General features: G+C 40.8%; 1 protein-coding gene and 1 long non-coding RNA gene across 4 annotated transcripts in view; one reads left to right on the top strand and one right to left on the bottom strand.

The window, feature by feature from the left end:
- Window positions 1-23244, top strand: part of TENT4B (terminal nucleotidyltransferase 4B) — a 51069-nt gene extending 27825 nt beyond the window's left edge. For 2 of the 3 annotated variants that reach the window (XM_005289811.5, XM_024104121.3), the window contains exons 4-12: window positions 4559-4679; window positions 7663-7770; window positions 12673-12801; window positions 16275-16488; window positions 17197-17323; window positions 17420-17523; window positions 18303-18490; window positions 19079-19243; window positions 20489-23112. In XM_005289811.5, the coding sequence (XP_005289868.2) occupies window positions 4559-4679; window positions 7663-7770; window positions 12673-12801; window positions 16275-16488; window positions 17197-17323; window positions 17420-17523; window positions 18303-18490; window positions 19079-19243; window positions 20489-20668 (1336 nt within the window). In that variant the 3' untranslated portion in view covers window positions 20669-23112. Of the gene's footprint in view, window positions 1-4558; window positions 4680-7662; window positions 7771-12672; window positions 12802-16274; window positions 16489-17196; window positions 17324-17419; window positions 17524-18302; window positions 18491-19078; window positions 19244-20488 lie in introns of all 3 variants that reach the window. The other variant, XM_005289812.5, reaches the window with a different exon arrangement.
- LOC135975606 (uncharacterized) lies at window positions 743-4009 on the bottom strand. The gene is made up of 2 exons (XR_010592554.1): window positions 3527-4009; window positions 743-2412 (listed from the first exon to the last, which is right to left on the bottom strand). It is a non-coding gene; the product is annotated as an uncharacterized LOC135975606 (long non-coding RNA).
- Window positions 23245-23650: the final 406 nt, after the last annotated feature.

Genomic DNA, 23650 nt, shown 5'->3' with positions numbered 1-23650 from the left:
TGCTGTTTACCTTTATCCCCCATTGCTGTATGTTGAATTTTTGTGCACTGAGAGAATAATGTTCCTGGGGTGGAATATGCACTTGTCATCTTACTGTTTTCCTAACTATTGACTTATATCATGTGTTTTGTATCAATATATATATTCAAAGCTGACTTCTATACAGGCATTTGTATAGAGTACCTGTTTCAGTGATGTTTAAAAAAGACCGTATCTTAAAAGATTGCCTCATGTTTTAAAATGTCTGACTATCCCTTAAAACTGCTCAAGCCTGAAGGTAAATATTATACTTTTATTCAGCCCTCCCAATAAATACATAAAAATATAAAGAATGATTGATGGATTATATGAAATAGGACACATCCCCCTGTTTAGATCCTGCTTGCATTAATTTAAAATGTGACCCCTTTGATCGTATTATCAAGTATAAATTTAGTTTTATAATTCAGTCTAATTACAAGATTAAATCAAAGTAAAATTTTAGATTTCTCCCACTTCACTGTGATTTTTTCCAGCATGTGATACCCTTTAAACCTGACATTAGAGGTCAAGTATTAAGCTATTTATATTAAAAGAGAAGCTGAATCCAGTTTCTAGAAGAAGAAATTAAAACATCAGCCTATTACGTAGTCAGTTTGGTTGACATAAATAATTGTAGATGTCTTTGTTCACAAAGATAGGGGAATAAAGCCTTTTCAAGAATCCAGGCTGCTGCTGCCTTTATTTAAAAAAAAAAAAAAAAAAAAAAAGTATACAATGAGCCTAACAAAAGAGGAGGCTATTTTTTAGCTAACCACTTAAACCAAAGGAACTCTTAAAGCTATCAACACATACACCGGGTCAGCAACCTTTCAGAAGTGGTGTGCCAAGTCTTCATTTATTCACTCTAATTTAAGGTTTTGTGTGCCAGTAATACATTTTAATGTTTATAAAAGGTGTCTTTCTGTAAGTCTATAACATATAATTAAACTATTGTTGTATGTAAAGTAAATAAGGTTTTTAAAATGTTTAAGAAGCTTCATTTAAAATTAAATTTAAAATGCAGAGCCCCCCCCCCAGACTGGTGGCCAGGACCTGGGCAGTTTGAGTGCCACTGAAAATCAGCTCGCGTGCCGCCTTTGGCACGCATGCCATAAGTTGCCTACCCCTGATATACACTAATCAGATGCTAAAGATAAAGTGTGTCTATTTAGTCCCACTCAAGCTTCTATCACTGAGAAGTCTTAAGTAGCTAACTGCAGACTTAGCTAAATACATTACTAATTTCCATCAAAAGAAAGTTCATCACAAGATCGCATTAAGATCTTGAATGTAGGAATTTGAAATAATTTTGCCAATTAAAAATGTAAAATATAAGTAATCTTCAAGCCCTAATGGTTACAGGATAAATTCCTATAAGCAATTCAAAGACTGTAGTTTATACTTTAAAGACCTTTAAAAACATTTTTTTCCCAGGGAACATTTCAGAATGAGTAATTAGTTGATTCCCAAACCTGACTACAATATTCTTCTCTGTTCACAATTATTATTTCTCATCTACTCTTAGGAGGAAAATGCTTAATAAAGTTAGGAACCAAATTAAAGAAACTTCTTCATATAATTGGCTTTGACTTATGAAGCAACAAGAAAGAAATCAAACTGAGTTGCTAAATTTCTGACAAGTAGGCCTCTCAGAAGCACAGGTCCCCTGAGAAAACATGTTGCCTGCTTAAATTTGGCTTTGTTCTTTCTTCAGACAATTTGGATTAATCAAAAATAGATTAGGTGCTGATAATTCAAGAAATATATGCATCATTATTCACATGTCTAATAGACTTAATCCCCTTGCTGCTCCAGTCTTGATGCTTGGCATTTGTTCTGAGCCCTTCAGTGGTTCAGATTTTGATTACAATTTGTAAAGTTAGTTTTTATTCACTACCAAAACTCAATTGTGAGAATTTAATTGAAATCTTTCTGAACTCTTGATGCACTGGTCAGAGGCACTTCTGTCTTGCTGGCCTTTCTTCCCTGTTTGTTGTTGTTGCTCTGGAGCATGCCTACTTTGCTATTCAGAAGAATTCCAATGCTTGGAGTATTTGATTTAATAAAACAGAATTGAGGCCAGCATGGTACACTGTGCCTCTTCAGTCTACTTTGTTATTAGTCTCGAACATGAACACAATTTTCTCTTGTTTCTTTAATTTTTTTATTCATCTCTAGCTACACCGTTAGTCTAGATCTGAGGTTTTCCTGTTAAAACACCTTTTGCTGGTCTTTTTGATTCTGTTGTTCTAAAATAGAATCCCTTGACTATCCAATTACCTCAGTGCTGGGGACTAATTAGATAACGATTGTTCGTCTGATGGGGGTCAAGTAGTGTTATCCTTCAGGTAATATGTATTCTCAGGGTGTTACTATATTGCTCTCTCTGGCCTGGGGCTAGGGTGACCAGACGTCCCGATTTTATCGGGACCGTCCCGATATTTCCTTGTTTGTCCCGCGTCCCGACCGACGTGCGGTCGGGACAACCGGACAAACAAGGAAATGCCCCGAGCCTCGAGCCCGGAAGTGCTCGCGCCCCCCCCCCCCCCCCGCCCCGACTCCGCCCCCTCCTCCCCCGATTGGCTCCCTCCCCGAATCCCCGCCTCTTCCCCAGGCTCACCATTCCCCCTCCCTCCGCAAGCGCTGGAGGGAGGCCCGGGAGACTCAGAGGCAGCGCGGGGCCGGGGTGAGTAACAGTCCGGCCTGGCCCAGTGCAGGCAGGACTCGGGTGGTTGGGAGAGGAGGGGGGCGACCCGCGGGGCCAGGCGACGGGGGAGGAAGCGGCCATGGCGCTCGGCGGCTCTGGCGCCCCCGAACCCCCCGAGCCGGGGCCTGCAGCAGCGCGTACGCTGGGCCCAGCCCCTGGCCAGTCGCGTCTGGGCTGCTGCCCAGCTGGTGCTATCCCGCGGCGGCCCCGGGGCGGAGGCATCGGCAGCCCAGCCCCGTTCGTTCCCCTGCGGGACGGGGGGGCTGGGGCCTGCTGCCCCCACTCCGGGGCCGCCGCGGGATAGCACCAGCTGGGCAGCAGCCCAGACGCTGGCCAGGGGCTGGGCGCAGCGTGCGCGCTGCTGGGTCCCCGCAGCAGGCCCCGGCTCGGGGGGTTCGGGGGCGCCAGAGCTGCAGCCGCGGAGCCCCATGGCCGCTTCCTCCCCCGCGGCAGTGGGAGCTGCAGCAGCGGCTGCTCCCGAGTCCCGCTGCCCCGGGGGGAGAACAGCCGCCGCCTGGCCCCGCGGGCCGCCCCCCTCCTCTCCCAACCACCCAACTGAGTCCTGCCTGCTCGGGACCAGGCTGGACTCTTACTCACCCCGGCCCCGCGCTTCCCCTGAGTCTCCTGGGCCTCCCTCCAGCACTTGCGGAGGAAGTTTTTTTTTTTTTTTTTTTTTGGCCCCGCCCCCCGCCACGCCCCCCCCACGTCACCCCCCCGCGACGCGCCCCCCCCCCACGTCACCCCCCCCCCCCCCCCCCCGCGTCCCGATATTTTTCTTTGGTGATCTGGTCACCCTACCTGGGGCACACTAGAAGCATTCTTTGCTGCTACCAAATCTGTTGAGCAATGAGTTGAGCACTGATTTAGCTGCAAGTGCAGATCAGAATAAAATAGTGCAGCACCATTTCAGAAGAGAAGGTTTTAACCGTAGTTTTCTGAAATGTGCTGAGTGGTGCTTGTTCCTGGTCAGCTAAACAGTATATAGTTGGACTGGTGTTTAAACCTGTCTGTTGTTAACACTGATTAGAATTTGTACACAGACAGCCAAAGTTCCTAATGTGGCTTCTGTAAAAGTACAAAATTCTAAAATCTGCATGAAAATAACTTCTGAAATAAGGTAGATTCCCCAGTATTTCTCTTCCCCCCGCCATAGTTTACTTTGGCAAGCCAGTTTATTGGTGAAGAATAATCTGTCTAGGCCTAAATCCTTCCCTCTTCACCCAAATCAGACTGGTCTAGTGCCTGATTTGGAAAGCAGACCTTAAACTACAAACCAAAAAAGAAGTTTGGAAAAATATATAGCTCAGCTTCTTCAAAGCCTCCAAAAAAAGTTTTCACTGTTTTTAAATTTTAAAGACTCTTTTGGACCCTAATAAAATTGCACAGTCATCTAGGCACCTTTAAAATTTCTATTAGAACGCTCCTCAAGGCTGTGATTACCATTAGATGGATGCTATCCTCACTGATTTATGAAATCTGTTCTGTCTGAAGACACTGCTAGTTCATGCACATAAAGAAATAATTGTTTTTGTCTTGAAACTTGTAGTGTAATACTGGATAGTTAACAATCTGTTCTATCAGTTTGATCCACTACTTAATAAAAGACATTGCCACCTTGTCTCCGTTAACATATTTTAGGCATTTAAAAATGATTACTCTGATGTTGTGTATTAATTTTTATCTTCCTCCTGCTTAAGAGAATTCAGTGACCTGTTTTACTTATTTTACTTTCTATTGGCGTTTTTCCAATCCTATACTTTTAAATGCCCATCAAACCTAGTGTCAGTACATATATTAACTTACTATTTTTATGTTTTCTTGCATTTTCAGTGATATTGACTTAGTTGTGTTTGGAAAATGGGAGACTTTGCCTCTGTGGACCCTGGAAGAGGCTCTTAGAAAGCACAATGTAGCAGATGAAGGTTCAGTAAAGGTTCTAGACAAAGCAACTGTAAGTCTTTTTCCAGTTTAATATCTTCAGGTATACTTCTACTTTGTAAAATAGTATCATTTTACTCACACTTTGCTTTGTGATGGTCGGAATCAAATCTGCTTATTTAGTGACAATTTTATTACTCATAATGTGTCTTGTAATTTGTTTACTCTATGGACAGATTTGCTGCGATATTTGTGGATTTGTCTAAATTGCACTGCAAACCTGGGTTTGTGGACCCAACCTTGAGGAGTTGGTGTTTGAGCCTGATCTTAAGCTTCCATGCTGCATTGTAAACCTGGGCTTACAGTTACGAGACTCGGGTCTCACAGCCATACTAATGCATCCATACGTCACTATACAGACCTTCTGACTCTGACTGTGACTTGAGCTGCATCCACACTGCAAAATGACAGAGCTTGGACCCCAAACCACAGCAAAACTTGGGCTCTGACCCATCCCCTTATCCGGGTCCTAGAACCTGGCTTCTGAGTGCTTGCTGGCCCAAGTCAGACTGATTTCTATGTGGATGTAAAGGGCACTTGGGCTCAAACCTGAGTGGGAGCCCAGAACTAGTGTGCAGTGTAAACCTACACTGTCTCTTTCCTCTTCTCATTAAGAATGTTTGCATGAAATCAGGGATCTTTAATTGTGCATTTGTCGCCCTCTGGTGTTTGCTTCTCACAAGAAATTATACTGTTTTGACTTCACAACTACCGTATATACTTGTTCATAAGGCGAATTTTTTAGTAAAAAAGGGAAGCACCTAGGGTGACCAGACGTCCCGATTTTATCGGGACTGTCCCGATATTCCCTTGTTTGTCCCGCATCCCGACCGACATGCGGTCGGGACACTGGACAAACAAGGAAATGCCCCGGAGCCTAGAGCCCGGAAGTACTCGCACCCCCCCCCCCCCCGCCCCGACTCCGCCCCCTCCTCCCCCGATTGGCTCCCTCCCCGAATCCCCGCCTCTTCCCCGGGCTCACCATTCCCCCTCCCTCCGCAAGCGCCGGAGGGAGGCCCGGGAGACTCAGGGGAAGCGCGGGGCCGGGGTGAGTAACAGTCCAGCCTGGCCCCGAGCAGGCAGGACTCAGTTGGGTGGTTGGGATAGGAGGGGGGCGGCCCGCGGGGCCAGGCGGCGGCTGTTGTTGTTGTTGTCCCCCCGGGCAGCGGGACTCGGGAGCAGCCGCTGCTGCAGCTCCCACTGCCGCGGGGGCAGGAAGCGGCCATGGCGCTCCGCGGCTGCGGCGCCTCCGAACCCCCCGAGCCGGGGCCTGCTGCAGGGACCCAGCAGCGCGTACGCTGGGCCCAGCCCCTGGCCAGTCGCGTCTGGGCTGCTGCCCAGCTGGTGCTATCCCGCGGCGGCCCCGGGGCGGAGGCATCGGCCGCCCAGCCCCGTTCGTTCCCCTGCGGGACGGGGGGGCTGGGGCCTGCTGCCCCCACTCCGGGGCCACTGCGGGATAGCACCAGCTGGGCAGCAGCCCAGACGCGACTGGCCAGGGGCTGGGCTGGGCGCAGCGTGCGCGCTGCTGGGTCCCCGCAGCAGGCCCCGGCTCAGGGGGTTCGGGGGCGCCAGAGCTGCAGCCGCGGAGCGCCATGGCCGCTTCCTGCCCCCGCGGCAGTGGGAGCTGCAGCAGCGGCTGCTCCCGAGTCCCGCTGGCCGGGGGTGAGAACAGCCGCCGCCTGGCCCCGCGGGCCGCCCCCCTCCTCTCCCAACCACCCAACTGAGTCCTGCCTGCAAGGGACCAGGCCGGACTGTTACTCACCCCGGCCCCGCGCTTCCCCTGAGTCTCCCGGGCCTCCCTCCAGCGCTTGCGGATGAAGGGTTTTTTTTTTTTTGCCCCGCCCCCCGCCACGCCCCCCCCGCGTCACCCCCCCTCCCCCCCCGCGTCCCGATATTTGTCTTGGGTGATCTGGTCACCCTAGAAGCACCAGAGAAGGGGGTTGGCTTATAAACGGGTATAGAGGGGGAGAGGTGGGACACAACCCCTCCCCGCAACAGAGGAAGGGAAGAGGCGGGGCCAGAGTCTCTCCGCTTCTGGCCACACTGCTCTCCCCCCAGCCTCCGAAGCAGCTGCAGCTTTGGGGCTGGCAGGCTGCAGCCATGCCGCTCCCTCCTCCCCCCCCACCCTCCCCCGAGCAGGATGTGGCTGCGCCACCCGGCCCACGGAACGTGCTACGGCCGTGCCGCCTGGTCGGGCCCACCGGAGCAGGCTGCGGCCGCGCTGCCCACCGTGACGGAGCAGCTCCAGCCAGGCCAGAGACATCCTCCCCAGATAAAGTGGGAAGGGATGAGATGGGGAGAGTGTGGAGGTCCCGGTCTAGAGGTGGGGTCATGTGGGGGGTGGTCACAGGGGTTACTCCCCTGACTCCCAGCTTCGCCACCCTCAAATTTCCCCACCAGTTGCTGTCCCGGCCCATCGGGGTAAGCAACTGGCGTGCTGGGACACTTTGTTTACTTAGGTTTACCTCTATTCCTGCGGACGCTCAAGGTAAACAAACCATCTCAGCTCACCAGCAGCTTATCCTGATGGCCTGGAAGCCAAAGTTTGCTGACCCCTCAATTATAGGGTCGCTTTTGAATGAGTCCTAAAAATTTTCCATTTTTACTTATCCATCTTGGGAGGGTCGGCTTATAAACAAACCAGTTTATGATCGAGTATATACTGTACTCACTTTACAGCATTTTAAAATGTTTCAAAACAGTGTTATGCATAACAGATTTTAAATTGAAAATAGTTTCAGTACGAGTTAAAAATCATTCCCAATTCAATTAAATGTATAAAAAAGGGGTGAGATCTTTAAATTCACAGCGCTCCTGCAATCTTTCTCTCTCCCTCCCTTCCTTCTACAAATCTATAAAACAGTTCAAATTTGCTAGTGTAGGTATTTGCACATCATCTTTTAGTAATGAAGCTAAATATATCTTGGAAACTTAGTAGATTACTTCTCCCTTTCAGATAGTTAAATATTAACTTTTATCTCTTGCTCTTTTGCCAGGTACCTATTATTAAACTGACCGATTCCTTCACTGAAGTAAAAGTCGATATCAGCTTTAATGTACAGAATGGGGTTAAAGCAGCCCAACTCATCAGAGATTTTATCAAGGTTAGATAATGCTTTATGCTAGCACTATGGAGTTGTACATTGATAATTCACTTTATAATAAGAATGGGGTAAAGTAAAATGCAGAATCAAATATTCAGACACTCTACTTTATCCTTTATCAGTCTGGTACCAAAATATTGCCACTCTTAAGGCTCAAACAAAGTGAAGAACATGTTGCTATCTAAACAACCTGGAATTAAATATTCATGGAAAGTATACAGAGAAATTCTCACTGTATGTTTGCAAGAGAAGGTGCATTAGCATCAATATTAAATGTGTCTTATTGAGAGGTCAGTTCCTTTATTGCTCATACAGCAGATAATCAGGCTCTATTAATCAAAGATACATCAGCATAATATAGAGTTTATACATTATCAATTGCAGCAGTTACATCTTCACTCTGTTCTAAATTATGAGCTTAACTGTGCTCATATTTGTTTCCCCTTGTTTACAACAGATTGGAGACACCTTTTTCTTTTTCTAGGTTTTGTACGTATTTCAGATATTGGTAGACTGTAGAGTACAAGTGGCCTTAGACCACTGAGACATTTGAAGTAACTATACCTAGTACACTGTTCATACTTGACAAAATTTACCAGAGCACACATCTTGCTTCTGACGGATTCTGCATGTACAAAGAAAAAAGTTTACAACAATTTGACTGGTAGTGAATTTCCACAGTAAAGCTTAGCATGAATACAAGACATTCTGGTAATACAGTTCATAATTATATAGCTTAATCTACATAAAAAGTATTCTGGAAATATATTGGCTAACTATCTTAACTACTTTAGTTATTCATGCCTGCAATGATTAATACAAGAGGTTGGTGCAGAAAGCCAAAATAATTGTGTCAGGCTTGTATAGTATTAATAAATATGGCATTCATTATTTAATTGAAAAATAACATATTAAGTTCCTGTGTAAGCGTGAAAGCTTGTCTCTCACCAACAGAAGTTGGTCCAATAATAGATATTACCTCACCCACCTAGTCTCTTAATTATTTGAATAGTTATAACCTCAGAGCAAAATTCTTAGATCTCTTGACTCAGTAAAGCTTTTTGCATGGGTGAGGCAAGTAGGATTTAACCCTTAATGTTAAAAATTGATAGTATAGTTCTGCTGTAGTAACATCAGGTTGTGAGCCAAATTTTCAGACCTCAGGGGTTTCAATAGCTGACGAGAATGTTAGCATTACCTTTTGCTTGCTAAGGCTCCAATTTTACAAACGCTTATGCATGCGCTTAACTCAGAGGCATGTGAGTAGCCCCATTGGCTTCCACGAGACTATTCCAGTTACTGAAGTTGTGCATATGTGTTACAAGGTAGGGTTCTTGTCTTTAAGCTAGGGGAAGAGCATAGAAATGTATTTAAACATCTGTTCCAAAACTGTTCATGATCTTCCACTGGAAGAATTATTCTTTGAGTACAGTATTTGTCCACATGGATCACACTCTTAAGGGTACATGTGCCCCAGGAGCACAAGATTGGATTCTTTTGGCCAGCAGTGTCAACTGGGGTTGTACCTGTCTCCTACACATCCTCATACTCCACCCCACCCAAGGGCCCAGCTGCCTCTCAGATTTTTCTTAACGCCTGTGGCAGAATGATGGATCTTAGCTGTGTCCACTTAGAACCCTGTAGCTCTCCTCTGTTAGAGTTAGGATTAATGTGTGTTTAGTTTAGTACTATTTAGCCTGTTGGCAAAAAAATTAAATAATAATTAGAAAATATGAGCATCCTCTGTACTGAGGCATTGACTTCATGGATGAAGCAAAATCTGAGCTTTAAGTCCTGCCCTACCTGTGAGCTGGCTATGCCCAAATGAATGGGCATCCTAAATATCACTTTTTGCCTTAGAGAAGACCACGTTCCTGACAAATGTTCCATCTATGATCTTTCTTCAAACTAGAAGCCTGAGATGCTCACCTGAAATTATTTCTACCAGAGCGATCAATGAGGGCACTTCTGACTCAGAGAATCGTGAGTCAGAATGTGGTTCTGCTGCTCATAAACAGCATTTGACCTGTTCTCCAGGAAGCCAGGGTGACACCTCAGGTACCTGGGTCTCCACAGCTACCAGAAGACCTCCTGCCTTGTCTCTAGGTACCAAAGAATCAGTATAGGCCTCGAGGAGTCAGTCAGTTTCTCCTGCTGACCATGGCAGAAAGGGGCATAGTTCTAAGGCCACAGCACAGATCACTTTTCCTGGTACTGTCAAAGAGGAGACCAAAGAGTCGTCATACTTGTCACTCTGCCACTGCTCTTCCTTCAAAGCCTGATCCACACTGCAGATCAGCTTTACTGCCTGATGCATGCTCTTTTGCACGCGACTCATCAGTGTCAATCTTCACAGTATCACTTTTCTCCGAACGTGCAGTCTCAGTACAGTGTACGTTTATAATTTCTAGAGACTTAGCTATTAGGGCATAACTACCTCTTCAACGGTAGTTATAATCAACCTGGCACTTACAGCATGAATGTGCAGGTTGTAGGTCCCTTAGAAGTCCTGTTCTCTCTACGCTGGTGAAAAGACCTGCAAAAAGTCTACCAAGGCATCATATTCATGTTCCCATCTCCCACCAAAACTCTGTTAACAGATGGTTCTAAACAAGACTGGGGGCACTCCTAGACAGTCTTCAGTCACAAGGTTGGTGATCCCCAACAGACTCTCATCTATACATGGACTGGAATTCGATATATTTAACATGAGGCTCTTTCCTGCTACCATTCAAGTCCTGATGGTCTACAGTGACACAGTATGTCAACAGAAAGGGTAGAGTGACATTATCTGTTCTCTGACAACAGGCGGTTTCATCTACACAACTAGTGCATACAACACTAAATCAGTCTCATAGCTCTACACTACAAGGTATTCAGAGCAATCTGGCAGACTGTTTTACAAGTTATGAGTAGACTTTTAAAGACTCAGTCCTCAATCAAGTCTTCCTCAAATGAGGTTTCCAACCACAGACCTGTTTGCCACCAACTTGAATACGAAATGCTTGGCATTTTTGCTCCCAAGGACACATGAAGCCAGGTTCCCTTTTGGATGCATTCCTGATCCAGTGGAACGGACACTTGATGTGTGCCTTCCTGCTAATTCCATTAGTCTCCAGAAGAGTAAAACTGGACAATGGCTGGCTAATATTGATAGTACCAGCATAGGTACATCAGTTCTGGTACTCCGATCATACACATGGACCCCTAGTCTGTACATCTGACAGAACGGAACCACTCCATAGAGGTACAAGATATTTTGATTCAATGCATAAAGGCTTCTACAAGACAAATGTATAGTTCCAAATGGAAACGCCTTTCACTTTGGGATGTTCAGCATGATCTTCAATCCCCATCTATTCCTGTTGTTATGGACTAGTTACCCTTGAAACACTTGGGACATTCAGTCAGTTTGGTTAGGGTTCATTTAGCCACAATATTTGCTTGTCACTCTCCAGTATATTCTGATATCCATCTATGTCTAAGTTCTTGAAAAGATGTGATCCACACACTTCCCCCAGTAATGGACTTTCCCTTTCCTGGGACCTAAATATTGTATTCCTGGACCTAATTAAGCTCCCCCCGAACCCTTTGAACCTTTAGCTTCATACTCGGTATGCCACCCTTCTATGAAGACAGCATTTTTAGTAGCTGTTGCCTCTGTTCAAAGGGTGAGTGAGATTCAGGTGTTAATGTTAGAACCTCCTTATACTAAATTTCACAAAGACAAGGTAACTCTCAGACCTCACCAAACATGGTCTCAGACTTACATTTGAATCAATACATAAACCTTCCAGTGTGTCTCTGTTCCCAGCTACAAAAACTCGTGAAGGAGCAAAACTTGATGTGCTCTGTCTTGAGGGTCCTCTCCAAATACCTCCGTAGAACAAAGCCTTTCTGCAAGTCATCTAGACTATTTGTAGCATCTGGGGACAGGACTGGAGGGTGGACTGTTGTGACCCAAAGACTTTCATGAAATAGGTATTGGATGGCATTAACATCTCCTATGAACTAAATTAATTAGCTCCACCCTCTCATATTAAAGTACTCTCTACTAGGACCCAAATTATCTCCTTGGCATGCTTGAGGAATGTCCTTGTATCAGAAATGTTCAGGGCAGAAATTTGGAACTTTAGTACATACTTCTGTCCAGCACTACTCACTAGTTGCAGGTACTAGATTTGATGCCTACTGTGCTGGGGGGAGCCCTGCCGTCTATTTAGATAAGACCCCTGAAACCCTGCTCTGTAGAGAGAGATCTGGTAGCCAGAAACCCAGAGTGGGATCCCTGCAGACAAAACACGTTCTAAGAACCAATCACTGTAAGGTAAGTGATTGTACTTTCTGAAATAGTTTGTAGATGTAATGACTTTGTATTTAATAGGTACTTCAATGGGCTACTCCAAAGGTGTTAAGTTATAAGTGTCTGCAGGATCGAGGCCTCAGTTTGTTTTGGATATCAACTGAGAAGTGGGGAGCTTTGTTACCTGTTAAGTGTCTTGCTACACGTTGGAGAGACTTTCCCTTAGTTCTCAGTGCAAATTTGTCTAATCTTGTAAGAAAATAAGTATGTCTGTGTGTTTTGATTCAAACAAAACCAGCTCATTTCCTCTTTACTGCTGTATTAATTAAAATAGATATTAGTAATGGAAGACCGCTGCCCCTCATTAATTTAAATACAAAAACTGTTTTGTCCATAAGCAAACTGCGTTAAGTCCACCTCTTCTCTGTTACATGTCCAAAAAATGCCAATAGATGTCTTTTGGCCATCACTTTACCATTTTATATAGTGAGTCACTGTTTACATGTTTATCTTGGTCTCAGCCAATTTCAGTGTAGATTTCACAGCAAATGTGTACATATGTACAATATTAGCCTAACATCGGTGTTATTCTTTTTCAGAAATATCCTGTATTACCATATCTAGTTTTAGTATTAAAACAGTTCCTGTTACAGAGGGACCTTAATGAAGTATTCACAGGTGGAATTGGTTCTTATAGTCTTTTTTTAATGGCTGTCAGCTTCCTCCAGGTAAGTTAATGAAATTATTGATGCCATTAGGGCAAAAAGGATTTGTTTCTTGTTTTAAGTTACTTAAGCATTTTAACTTAAAATTAATTTTTGTTTCACATTTTCCCTCAAATTTATAGTATGATTCTATTCTGAAAAGTGACTGTAAAAATAGCATTGTGACATTGCATGTCTGTCACTCAGTGATTTACAGATTAAATTTGCTCAGTTTAGAAGTATTAAAATATAAATATTCCCCTTAACTGCCAGTTGAACCTTGATCTGAAAATCAAGATGTTCTTTCCTGCTCATGCAACATCAGAAACATTACCAGTGAAGGCCAGACTCTGCACTCTATGCCTGTAGACCTCATTGTCTACAGTTGCACAGTTATAAATGAGGACAGAATTTGGTTCTACAAATGGAATTTAGTTAAAAACTTGGTGAAAATATGACTGATTATAATCCAGATCTCACGTTCATAGCTGTGTTTTGCTTTGGAGGGTTTAACAAGAGTAAAAAGTAGTCTAAACATTTTTATCTGAAATTGGCCACTTTTAAAACCACACTCAGGGTAATTTCTTGGCATTCCTTTAGCCTGAAATTATCTCTTTAAGCTCTGGATACATCCTGAACAGTGGTAGCACAAGAGACATCCTATTGTTCTGTTGGGGACCACCTTAGAGAGATGTCTACACCAGGGGTCGGCAACCTTTCAGAAGTGGTGTGCCGAGTTTTCATTTATTCACTCTAATTTAAGGTTTCGCGTGCCAGTAATACATTTTAACTTTTTTAGAAGGTCTCTTTCTATAAGTCTATAATATACAACTAAACTATTGTTGTATGTAAAGTAAATAAGGTTTTTAAAATGTTTAAGAAGCTTCATTTAAAATTAAATTAAAATGCAGAGCCCCCTTGACCGGTGGCCAGGACCTGGGCAGTGTGAGTGCCACTGAAAATCAGCTTGTGTGCCACCTTTGGCCTATATGCCATAGGTTGCCTACCCCTGGTCTACACTGTACACCACTGGCATATTCATAGCTACACGTGACAGTGAAAGGCTCTGGGAGGAAGCAGGGAAAGGTTCTGGCCACAGGGAGCTGCCAGAGCCTTTCTGTGCTGCCGGAGTCTTTAGCTGCAAGCAGGGGAAGGCTCCGACAGATCCACCCTGCTGGAGTCTGGGGTCTCTGCTGCAGGGAGCTGTCAGATCCTTTCCCTGCTGCTGGAGTCTTTCCCTGCTATGGAGAAAGACTCCAGTAGTGGGGAGACAGCGGGACACTATACTGCTAAAAATAGCAATGTGGCCATGGGAGGTGCTGCTTGGGCATATAAAGAACCATATAGGCTATAAACCCTAAGGTTCTGGCATGTGTATATGCTACTCGCTTTAGCAGTGCCTCACAGTCTACCCTGCTGTTTATACCCATGCTAGAGGGGCATGCAGTGTATGTACTCTACACACCGCCATAAGGAGTGTGCAGCATAGACATACCCTAAGAGTGAGAGGGTAGCTTAAGTGTTGACCATTTCATTTCTCTCTCAAGAAGACTCAAAAGGGAGACAGTTCAGATAGCGGGGGGGTTTTTTTTTTTTTGGCATGGAATACCACCATAAATTTCGTTAACATCCATCAAAGGCTAACCATATATCTCACTGCAACCCAAAACAAATTACGTGGAGAGGAGAAAATTTGTCTTCAGTGGTTTAACATCCTTGATAACTATGAACTTGAATCAATCTGTGGTTCATACAGATTTATGCTTTAAATTAGATGAAAACTCCTAAGGAATAAAGACTAATGTGCCCACCAACAGTGCATACTAAAGCTGTATTCCATTAAGAGGTTTTGACCATATCACAGCCATGAGTAAAGCACAAGCGGTTTGTCTATGTTAAAACCCCCAAGATCCAATAAAAGTATTAATTGTAAATACTTAAGGTATTTGCAGGATTTATTCTCTTGTCCGCTTCTCTTCCTTTCTTCTATCTTGTCTTCTCTGTACATGACTTATGCATTTATCAGCTGTACATAAAATATGCAGGTATCTAGGATAATCTTGTACTAATGCTTGCATAATGTTATCAAGAGGTTTCAGGTGGCATTTTAATTCTTTGAGTAAAGGAGTACTGTAATGTCCCAGAATCCCAAAATGGCAATATAGTATTACTTTCCTAAGTTGCTTCTATATTCCTTTTATTAAAAATAATAATAATAATCCCTTCCCCCTTCTGTTACGATTTAATTTCCTATGCATTCCTCCCATTTTTCAATCCTGGGAAGATATGTTCTTATATTGTGATGATGATGATGTATCTTCAATTTCCTATAGCCCAAATACTTTTAATCCAATTGAAACTAAAGCATAACATCTTCAAGACTTTAACATTTGATTTCACACCCACAGATAGAAGCACTTTGGTATATCTGTATCCGATATATCATTTATGGTAAACTAGGCTTGCCTCCATAAGTTTTATCACTTTTTTTATTTAATTAGAACAGAGTACATAATTAGGTTAACATTTAGCTACAGATATCTTTATAATACCTGTTCATTTCGGGTTATACTTACTCATTATAGAAATTATACAGCATGTGACACACAGTTTTGTTTCTGTTGTCTTTGGTTAGTTATCCCAAACACAATTACATGGGATCACCTGTGATATTAATTTCTAGAGGATTCAGCTAATTGTAGTAATAAAATATTTTTGCACTAATTATATAATGCACAAATATCTGTTTAGCAATATTATGGTACTTCTGAGAAGTATTGCAGAAATTTGGAACAGTTAATATATCACGTTCTCGCTTTTCCGTATATGTTTTAACTTTGAACAAATTATATGCTTTAATAGTAAATATATTTTCATATATTCATAGTAGTAGAATAGCTTGATGATCAGGCATTTTAGTCTGTTCCCAGCAGCTGTGATATAGTGGTCAGCTAAAAGAATATTCTGGGTACTAAGCAACTGAGCTGAGCAAGCATACATCGTTTTAAGAACATTGAGTTACACTCAACCCAGATCTCTTTTGGTGACTAATGGAATTTTTGTAATCAGTAAAATGCATTGATACCCACTTAAGTTTTTACATATTCTAAAAGGCAACTTCAGCCAGTTACTCATACTTCAGAATCTATACACAATAGTGTATGGCCCATGTTTAGACAGCTGACCAGGCTAAATTATGCTTGTGTTCCAAGCACAGGTCTGGGAATTGAACTCCAGAGTTGTAATCCATCCTCTGACATACACACTTTTCTGGTTGCCATGGAAATTCACATAGTTTCTGCATTGGTAAAATTTGGGGGATGCTTGCTTGCCTCAGAAGGATGCTGTAAAATGCTTTGATACTGTCAACTATTAAATACTTTAGTCAAGGGACATAATTGTATATAGATAAGTTATTTCTAGTCAATATAAAAAACATTTGAAGTCTGGAATCTTTAAGACAAGAGAAAACAAATTTATTTTTCCTTGTTTAATAGCTACATCCCAGGGAAGATGCCTGCATCCGCAGTGCCAACTATGGTGTCCTTTTAATAGAATTTTTTGAATTATATGGACGTCACTTCAATTACCTGAAGACTGGAATCCGAATAAAGGATGGTGGTTCATATGTGGCTAAAGATGAAGTGCAAAAGAGTATGCTGGATGGCTATAGACCATCAATGCTATATATTGAAGATCCCCTACAGCCAGGTATCATAGCTTAATATGCAAAATGTCAAATATGGCATACTGACTATTGTCAAAAATTTAACCCAAAGGAGTCAAACAGGAAAAGTAATTGCTTTAACTATTTTTTTTTTTTTAAAAATCCTCATTCAGTTTTTGAAGAGTGTGTTTGTGAATTCCAAGAGAAAATGCTCATTTTATTTATAAAGCAGTCCAGAAATATGGGTTAGCCTGTCATCTCTGTAGAACCAAAAGGACACTATGGCATGAGTTAGTGACCCGAATACCTAGTGATTTCACTGTGTGTTGTTTCAACACTGATTTTTCCATTAATAGGGTTCAGTTTTTGGTATAATTGACAGTGACTAAAGGGTGATCATTGCTATTACAAAGGCTTATTTATCTGAAACCTCATGTGGAAGATGACATAAAAATAGGTGTATGTATGTTTTATACAGTATATGCTTTGTGTGGATTTTCCAATTTTGACATCTACTTGTATCATAGATTCCAGTTACCGCTGGGCTTTTAGATGCCTTTGTGTATTTTTCTCAGTTCATTAATGTTTGAATTTTTATCCCCCACAAGAAATGATTTAAGGTGGGTCAGGATTTCAAAGAAAGCAAATCCTTTTTTCTAAAAGCTCACTTTTCTGTGAGCTCTTACTCCAGTGTTTCAAAGTCAGTAAGCATTGCATAGAATTAATGGATTATCTATGTATTTATTTTTAAGGTAATGATGTTGGGAGGAGTTCATATGGTGCCATGCAAGTGAAACAGGCCTTTGATTATGCATATGTTGTTTTGAGCCATGCTGTATCACCAATAGCTAAATATTATCCCAACAATGAAACTGAAAGGTAAAAGTTTAAATGTCAAGTCAAACCATTAGTTACATATATTCCTGTGTATTTAAAACTAATCCGTGCTTTGTTTTTTTGTTTTTTCTTTCACAGTATATTAGGTAGAATAATTAGAGTAACGCAAGAAGTGGCCTCATACAGAGAGTGGATATCAAAGCATTGGGGAATGCAGAGTAGGACTGAGTCTTCATGCAATGGTAAGGTTTGGCTACCCAGTGTGATCCTTGCTTTGCAAGCTTTTGGCATGGTTGGCAATGTAAAAAAAATTTTGCTGCCTTTGACCCAGATCAGTTAAAGGGCATAGGTCTAAAAATGAACAGTGCATTTTACATTTCATCTATAACTAAAGAAGTGGCTTCTGTCTATATGTAAGAAACAGGAACAGTTTTTAGTTTTATACACCAGTGACAATTGCCTTAGCGCAGTCTACCCTGTTTCTCTGTGACTGATTCTCCCTCTACTCTTGCTCCTTATTTTACCAATTTTCACAAAAATACCCAGGGCGAGATTTTAAGAAGAGCTCTGCACCCAATAATTCCCATTAGGAACCTAAATAAAGAAGCCAGATTTTTTGGACTGAGCACCCAGGGCATCCCACTGAGGGGAAAATGGGAGCTGTTGGGTGATGAGCACTTTATAAAATGGGTCATTTTATTTAGACTCGTAGATAGCTGAGCACTCTTGAAAATCTATCCCAAAACAATCCTATCCAAGACAAGGAGAGGTAATTGATAGACCACAGAAATGTTTTTTCCCTTTTGAACTTTCATGTAGTTGGACTATGCATAGTTGGTGGCAGTTTTTCATCACATACCGTAGTGGGGTTTTTGAGTATGGGTCCAGTCCTGAAGCTCTTACTCATATGTGCAGTTAATTGACTTCAGTGGGACTCCTGAGGAAATGCCGTGCTATATTTACAAAATGCAGTACTTAATAGAAATTAATACTCTTTCTTCTATTTACTCTTTTATTCCAGGTAATGGAGTAACTTTGATAGTAGATACTCAGCAGCTAGACAAGTGTAACAATAATCTCTCTGAAGTTAATGAAGCACTGGGGAAATCTAGAAGTAAAACTTCAGAAACACTCAGTAAACATTCTTCAAACTCTTCATCAGGTCCATTGTCTTCCTCATCTTCTACATTGTCCAGCTCTAGTGACGTAGTAAGTATTAAACGTTTTTGTTTGAAACTTGATTAGATTTTTTTTCTCTTTTTGTATATGTACACAGTGTAACAATATAGGCATAGCCAATCATTTCTTACATATCTCAGATTTGTGTAAGGGGAAGCTCTTCATATAATTCCTATTTATTCTAATGAATTGTTTTGCCAGAAAACACATAACTGACATAATGTACCTCTACATTTGTATGAAAAGTGCTCTCCCTTATGAGTACAGTCACATTCTTTGCCTCCTTTTCATCTGTAAAATACCTGTGTTTCAAAAGAGATAGGTAGAAATAAATATGATGTAGGAAAAATTTCAAAAATGCCTGATAAACACTTGTTTGAGTAGACTCTCTCCATTTTTATTTCTTTAATCTGGTTTGATATACTAATTTAAAGATCTCATGGAATCAGTCATGCATCAATGTATTTGCAAGCCAGTGCCCATTTGTTGGTTGTTTTGAGAGTCCTGGATTAAGAGAATTAATATTTAGCAGGACCAGCATGTTTTATCTCCTCAATTTTGTCCACTTTAGTTTTATTTAAAACATATAAATTTACTAATACCTATATTTGCATGAAGGATTCTGACGGAACACCATGCAAAACCTCTAAACAGTTGAGTTGCCATCAATCTACTACAAACAGAGTGGGGTCACAAGAAATAGCACTGGAATCCTCCCAGTCCAGTGGGAAAAGGCAAGGCAGCCAAACAGCTAATTCATCCAACAGCACAAACAAATCTCAGGTTTGTGAAATGTTTAAAAGAAATCTTAAACGTTTTAATAACTTTAATGGTATCTGTTCTCCTGAAAGTATGAAGACCTTATGGAAAGGACAGCTTGTGGTGAAAATGTGGAGCCTTTCTTTTTTTCCCTGCTGATGTTCATTTCTACTTTTAAACCACAGTAGAGTAAGAGGGCTATTTTCCTTGTGAGGTATTGCACAAATACAGTTTTGTGTGGTTACCACCCCCACCCCCGAGAAAATGAGCCTGACATGTTAGCTATCACCTGCTTTTAGCTGTACTATAAGGATTTATACTCAAATTTAAGACCTGCCTCCCAAATTAAGAGTTTCAGTTTTTATTGGAGAAATGCATATTTCATTAATTTAGCATAAAGATCAAACTTTCACCCCGCCTCCCCCCAAAAATTATGATAAAAATAATTTGACTGACAATCTCAAACACCAGAAGGCTAATATCCCCCCCACACACACACACAATACAGTAGTCTGGAAAATCATGATTTCAAAGCAGTGTTCGATTTGCACAACTTCAGTTTATGGTGACGTGTCATTTTTTACAGGAATATAGTTAGAACAGCTTAAATATTAAAAATAGTCTGGAATTTTATTCCTGAATGGTAGAGTTTCAGAACTATTTTTCTACTTATTTAGATATAAATATTTTTACAGACATCTGTTAAAGATTTCCAGCAAATAGTAAATTAGACACTTTGCAAACTATGTATCTCAAAGGGTGCACCATAAAGCACTTTCTGTGCATTGAGATGTGGGTGAATGTTGCCCTCTCCTTGTGCAAGAAATACCATTGGGTGTTCCTCATCTCTCCCTTTTTCTTGACTCTGAATCTGTTTCAGTAAGGTGTAGTGCAACTGTTACCATTCTGGCTTGCATGTAGCACACAAGTAAAACCAGTCTTATCCTTTTTAAAACACAGGACTAATACTTCACTTTGTACCTTGAATTAAGTTATGTAATCCTGTCTCTTTTAATTGTATTATTTAAGGGCTGGAGCCCAGCATCTTGTTTGTGTCTCTTCTGAGATTGCTGAAGTGAAAGAGAACTTCTTGTGCTGCAGGCTAAGCACAGACGTGATTCTTCCCTTCATGTCAAGCTCTTTTCAAATGCACTGCCTCTTGAAGTTGTAGTGGTTTTTTTTATTTTTTTTAACCAGTAATACAAGTGTTGTAACAGCCATATTCTATTTACTCTAATGTTGATTTACCATGTCCTTTTTCTTTTACAGCATGGATCAGCAAGGTTATTTCGCTCTTCCTCCAGCAAAGGCTTCCCGGGTCCAACAAACTCAAACCATGGTACCTCAGTGACAAACAAACAGCATCAAGGCAGCAAATCACATCAGTGTTTCCATGTCAAAAAGAGGAAACACAAGAGAGATGTGCCCCTTTCTGACCTTTGTAGATAGTTGCCTATTTTATGACTGTTCTTCTGTGTGCAATGATCTCATGCTACAGGATAGTTTGATAGTGACTCCTTGGATCTCTTGTGGAGCTTCAGACTGTTCAGACATTGATTAGCAACTGCATTTTTTTCCCAGCTCGCCACGGAATGGATCATGAAGATTGATCACTGCAAAAAGAGGAAAAAAGGCTGATCATTTGATGTCAGATGCTACAACAGGGTCATTTAGCATATAAAATCTTGAATGTAAAATAAATTTATTTCCCATCAGCTCATGCTGAACTGTAGAGGTAGTATTCAGTGTGTTTGGCAGATTACAAACAAAACACAAAAAAAAGGAAAAAAAGGTGAAAAATTGTATTTTGAGGGAAATCCAGCCTTTAAAGATGAAAAAGTAATTCATGCATGATTTTTTTATTATTTTTGCATATACCATTTTATTGTGTGTGTGTGTGTATATATAGATGACCATATAGGAAAACTGACATTTGTAATAGTGGATTTGTTAATACTTTTTACATAACATTACTGTTTAAATTGTAAACAGAATTTTTCTCAGGATTAGTTTGGAAAATAATCTGAATTGTCATTTTAACATCTATATAAAGACACTACTAGTTATATTGCTCAGAATTGCTTTTCCTTCACATTGAAATGACTTAATAGAACATTTATGATCTTCAGAAGTTGTTCCTCTAGAAAGAAAAAGGTTTATGGTGGCAAATGAAGTCTCGTTTGTATAAAGTGTACATGTACTTTTGTGTAAACACTGACCTTTCGGTCAACTTTGACAAATAACCTTTACCTTATTTTCTAGAGTTCCAGGGAGGTTTTCAGTTGGTCTGTCATCCTTTTCCCACCACCCCGCCAGCAGTCTCCCATTTTTAAAGAAGAAAAGCCACTTTGGGATTTTTGTCCTTTTTGTTGCAGTAAAAGCCAACTCCATTTGTTACAAATGTTTGCATTCCTGGGCTGCTCCAATCCCATGCCTTTTGTTTGTGCCTTTTTTTCCCTCAAAGTCACTTTTTTGTCTTTTTTTTTTTTTTTAATATATTTTTGCTAAACTCACGTGGGAAAGAATAACTGTTAAAGCTATAAGTAAATTTTCCTATTAAAATATTTTTTCTCATTTCCCTTTAATGCATTTTTATATTGACACTAATAAAAATTAGTCTTCAAATAATAGAAATATAGTTTGTATTGCCTTAAAGACCCAAACCTTTCATAGCCTCCTAGTACTACTTCATTGAATTTGTTACCTTTAATCAAAAGTTTTAATACTGTCTGGTTCAGTTACACTTTAAATTTTGGTTGCAATAAATTAATGCCATGAAAGCAAATTAAATGTATGATTACATTCACATGTATACTTTGAAAAAGAAGTTGGGGGCACTTTAATGATAGACTGATAAGTAGCATTTACTTTAACATTTTTTTCTTTAAAGAGGAAAGAGTTTGTGTTCAGCATACCTGCATGCATTTAATGCAGCTGTCTTGGAGATGTTTTTATAAAAAGTACTGTTGGCTTTTAGAACTACTTTTTTTATATACACATACAAAACATTGCAGACCAACCTGACCTTTAATGGGCAGTGATCAGTGCAATGACTTTTTAAATAAAATAATGCTAAAACAAGACCCAAACTAATGTCATCACTGAAATAAACATTTTCAACAACATATTGGTGTTTTACTTCAAAAAGGAAAATACATATTCCAAAAGATGGAAATCCATAACATTTACTCATACAAACATTAAGAGCTTAAAAAGTGATGTTAATTTGACAATGTTTTAAATTTTAGATTCACATTTTTATTCTGATCAGATAATTTTTAACGAGATGTTGTGCTTTTGTTCATAGAAACTAGTACACGTTGTACCACATTATGCATAATCACAGTATTTATTTTGTTTTAGATTATTGTGAATGTGTAGATTTATGTTCACCTTAGGGAACAATTATTTATAAATTATATTAATCCAGTATTGTTAGCTGCTATTAGCAAAACTGTTCCAAACACTTAATACTTGCAAAGATCTGTATCGCATTTACCACACTGAAGTGTTTTTAAAAAGAATCACCCTCATTGTTGAAAGCAGATGAACTCTTAGGGTGCAGATATTAGTGTTCCAATAAGCATGTGATAATTTTAAGGTGGTGGTAGCGGGAAGATAATCTTGATTCCGTTGGGAATTTTAGGATTGCCTCAATTTATGGTTTTCATAAATTTAATGGAAAATAGCTTTTCCAGGACTGCAAGTTTCTTTTTGGTAAACAGTATCTTTCTAAAAGAGAAAAGAAGCATGAAGGAAAAATTGAGGTGTATTTTACATTGCCTCAGATGACCAGCATTGTATTCATAAAATACTGTATATCTTGCAAATCTTTATTTAAACAGAACAGTTGAACTGTTCATTTTTCAATCTGAAGTAAAATACTTTCAAGACCTTTTAGTTTGCCTGCTCATTTGTCTTGTATATTTCATCTCTGTATTTGATTCAAGTCTAGTTCCTTTTTGAGTTTCAGTACTTTTGTGAAGATTTTGTGACTATATGAAAAAATAAATGTTTAATCTAAATACTCTAGTTTATCAGCATTCTTGACATTCACACATTTTTTTTCCTTCTGCAATATTGTAGCTAGAACAAGGTATTTAAAAGCTCCTGTTCATAGTATCATTTTTTTTCTCATTCATTTTTCCAGATGTACTTCTTCTTTGTATGACTGCTTCTTCTTTGAGTGATTGTATATGTCCATTCCACTTCGGGAATGTGCGTACCCAGTGCACTAGCATCGGAGACTTTTCCGTCTGCAGTACCTGACAGTGGCACACGCAACCTCTGCTGCCTCATGCTTTTGTGTGTGATGGTTTAAAGGGCAGAGCCAACCCCCTTTAGTTCCTGTTTACTGCCCATGACTGTTATTGGAGCATTCTACCTTACTGCTGCAAGTTTTACCTTGTTCTTAGTGTTATTAGTTGAGTA

Source organism: Chrysemys picta, chromosome 14 (genome assembly GCF_011386835.1).
Source record: "Chrysemys picta bellii isolate R12L10 chromosome 14, ASM1138683v2, whole genome shotgun sequence".
Lineage (NCBI taxonomy): Eukaryota > Metazoa > Chordata > Testudines > Emydidae > Chrysemys > Chrysemys picta.
Note: the sequence above shows the minus strand (reverse complement) of the source record. Positions and strands in the feature narration are given on the sequence as shown.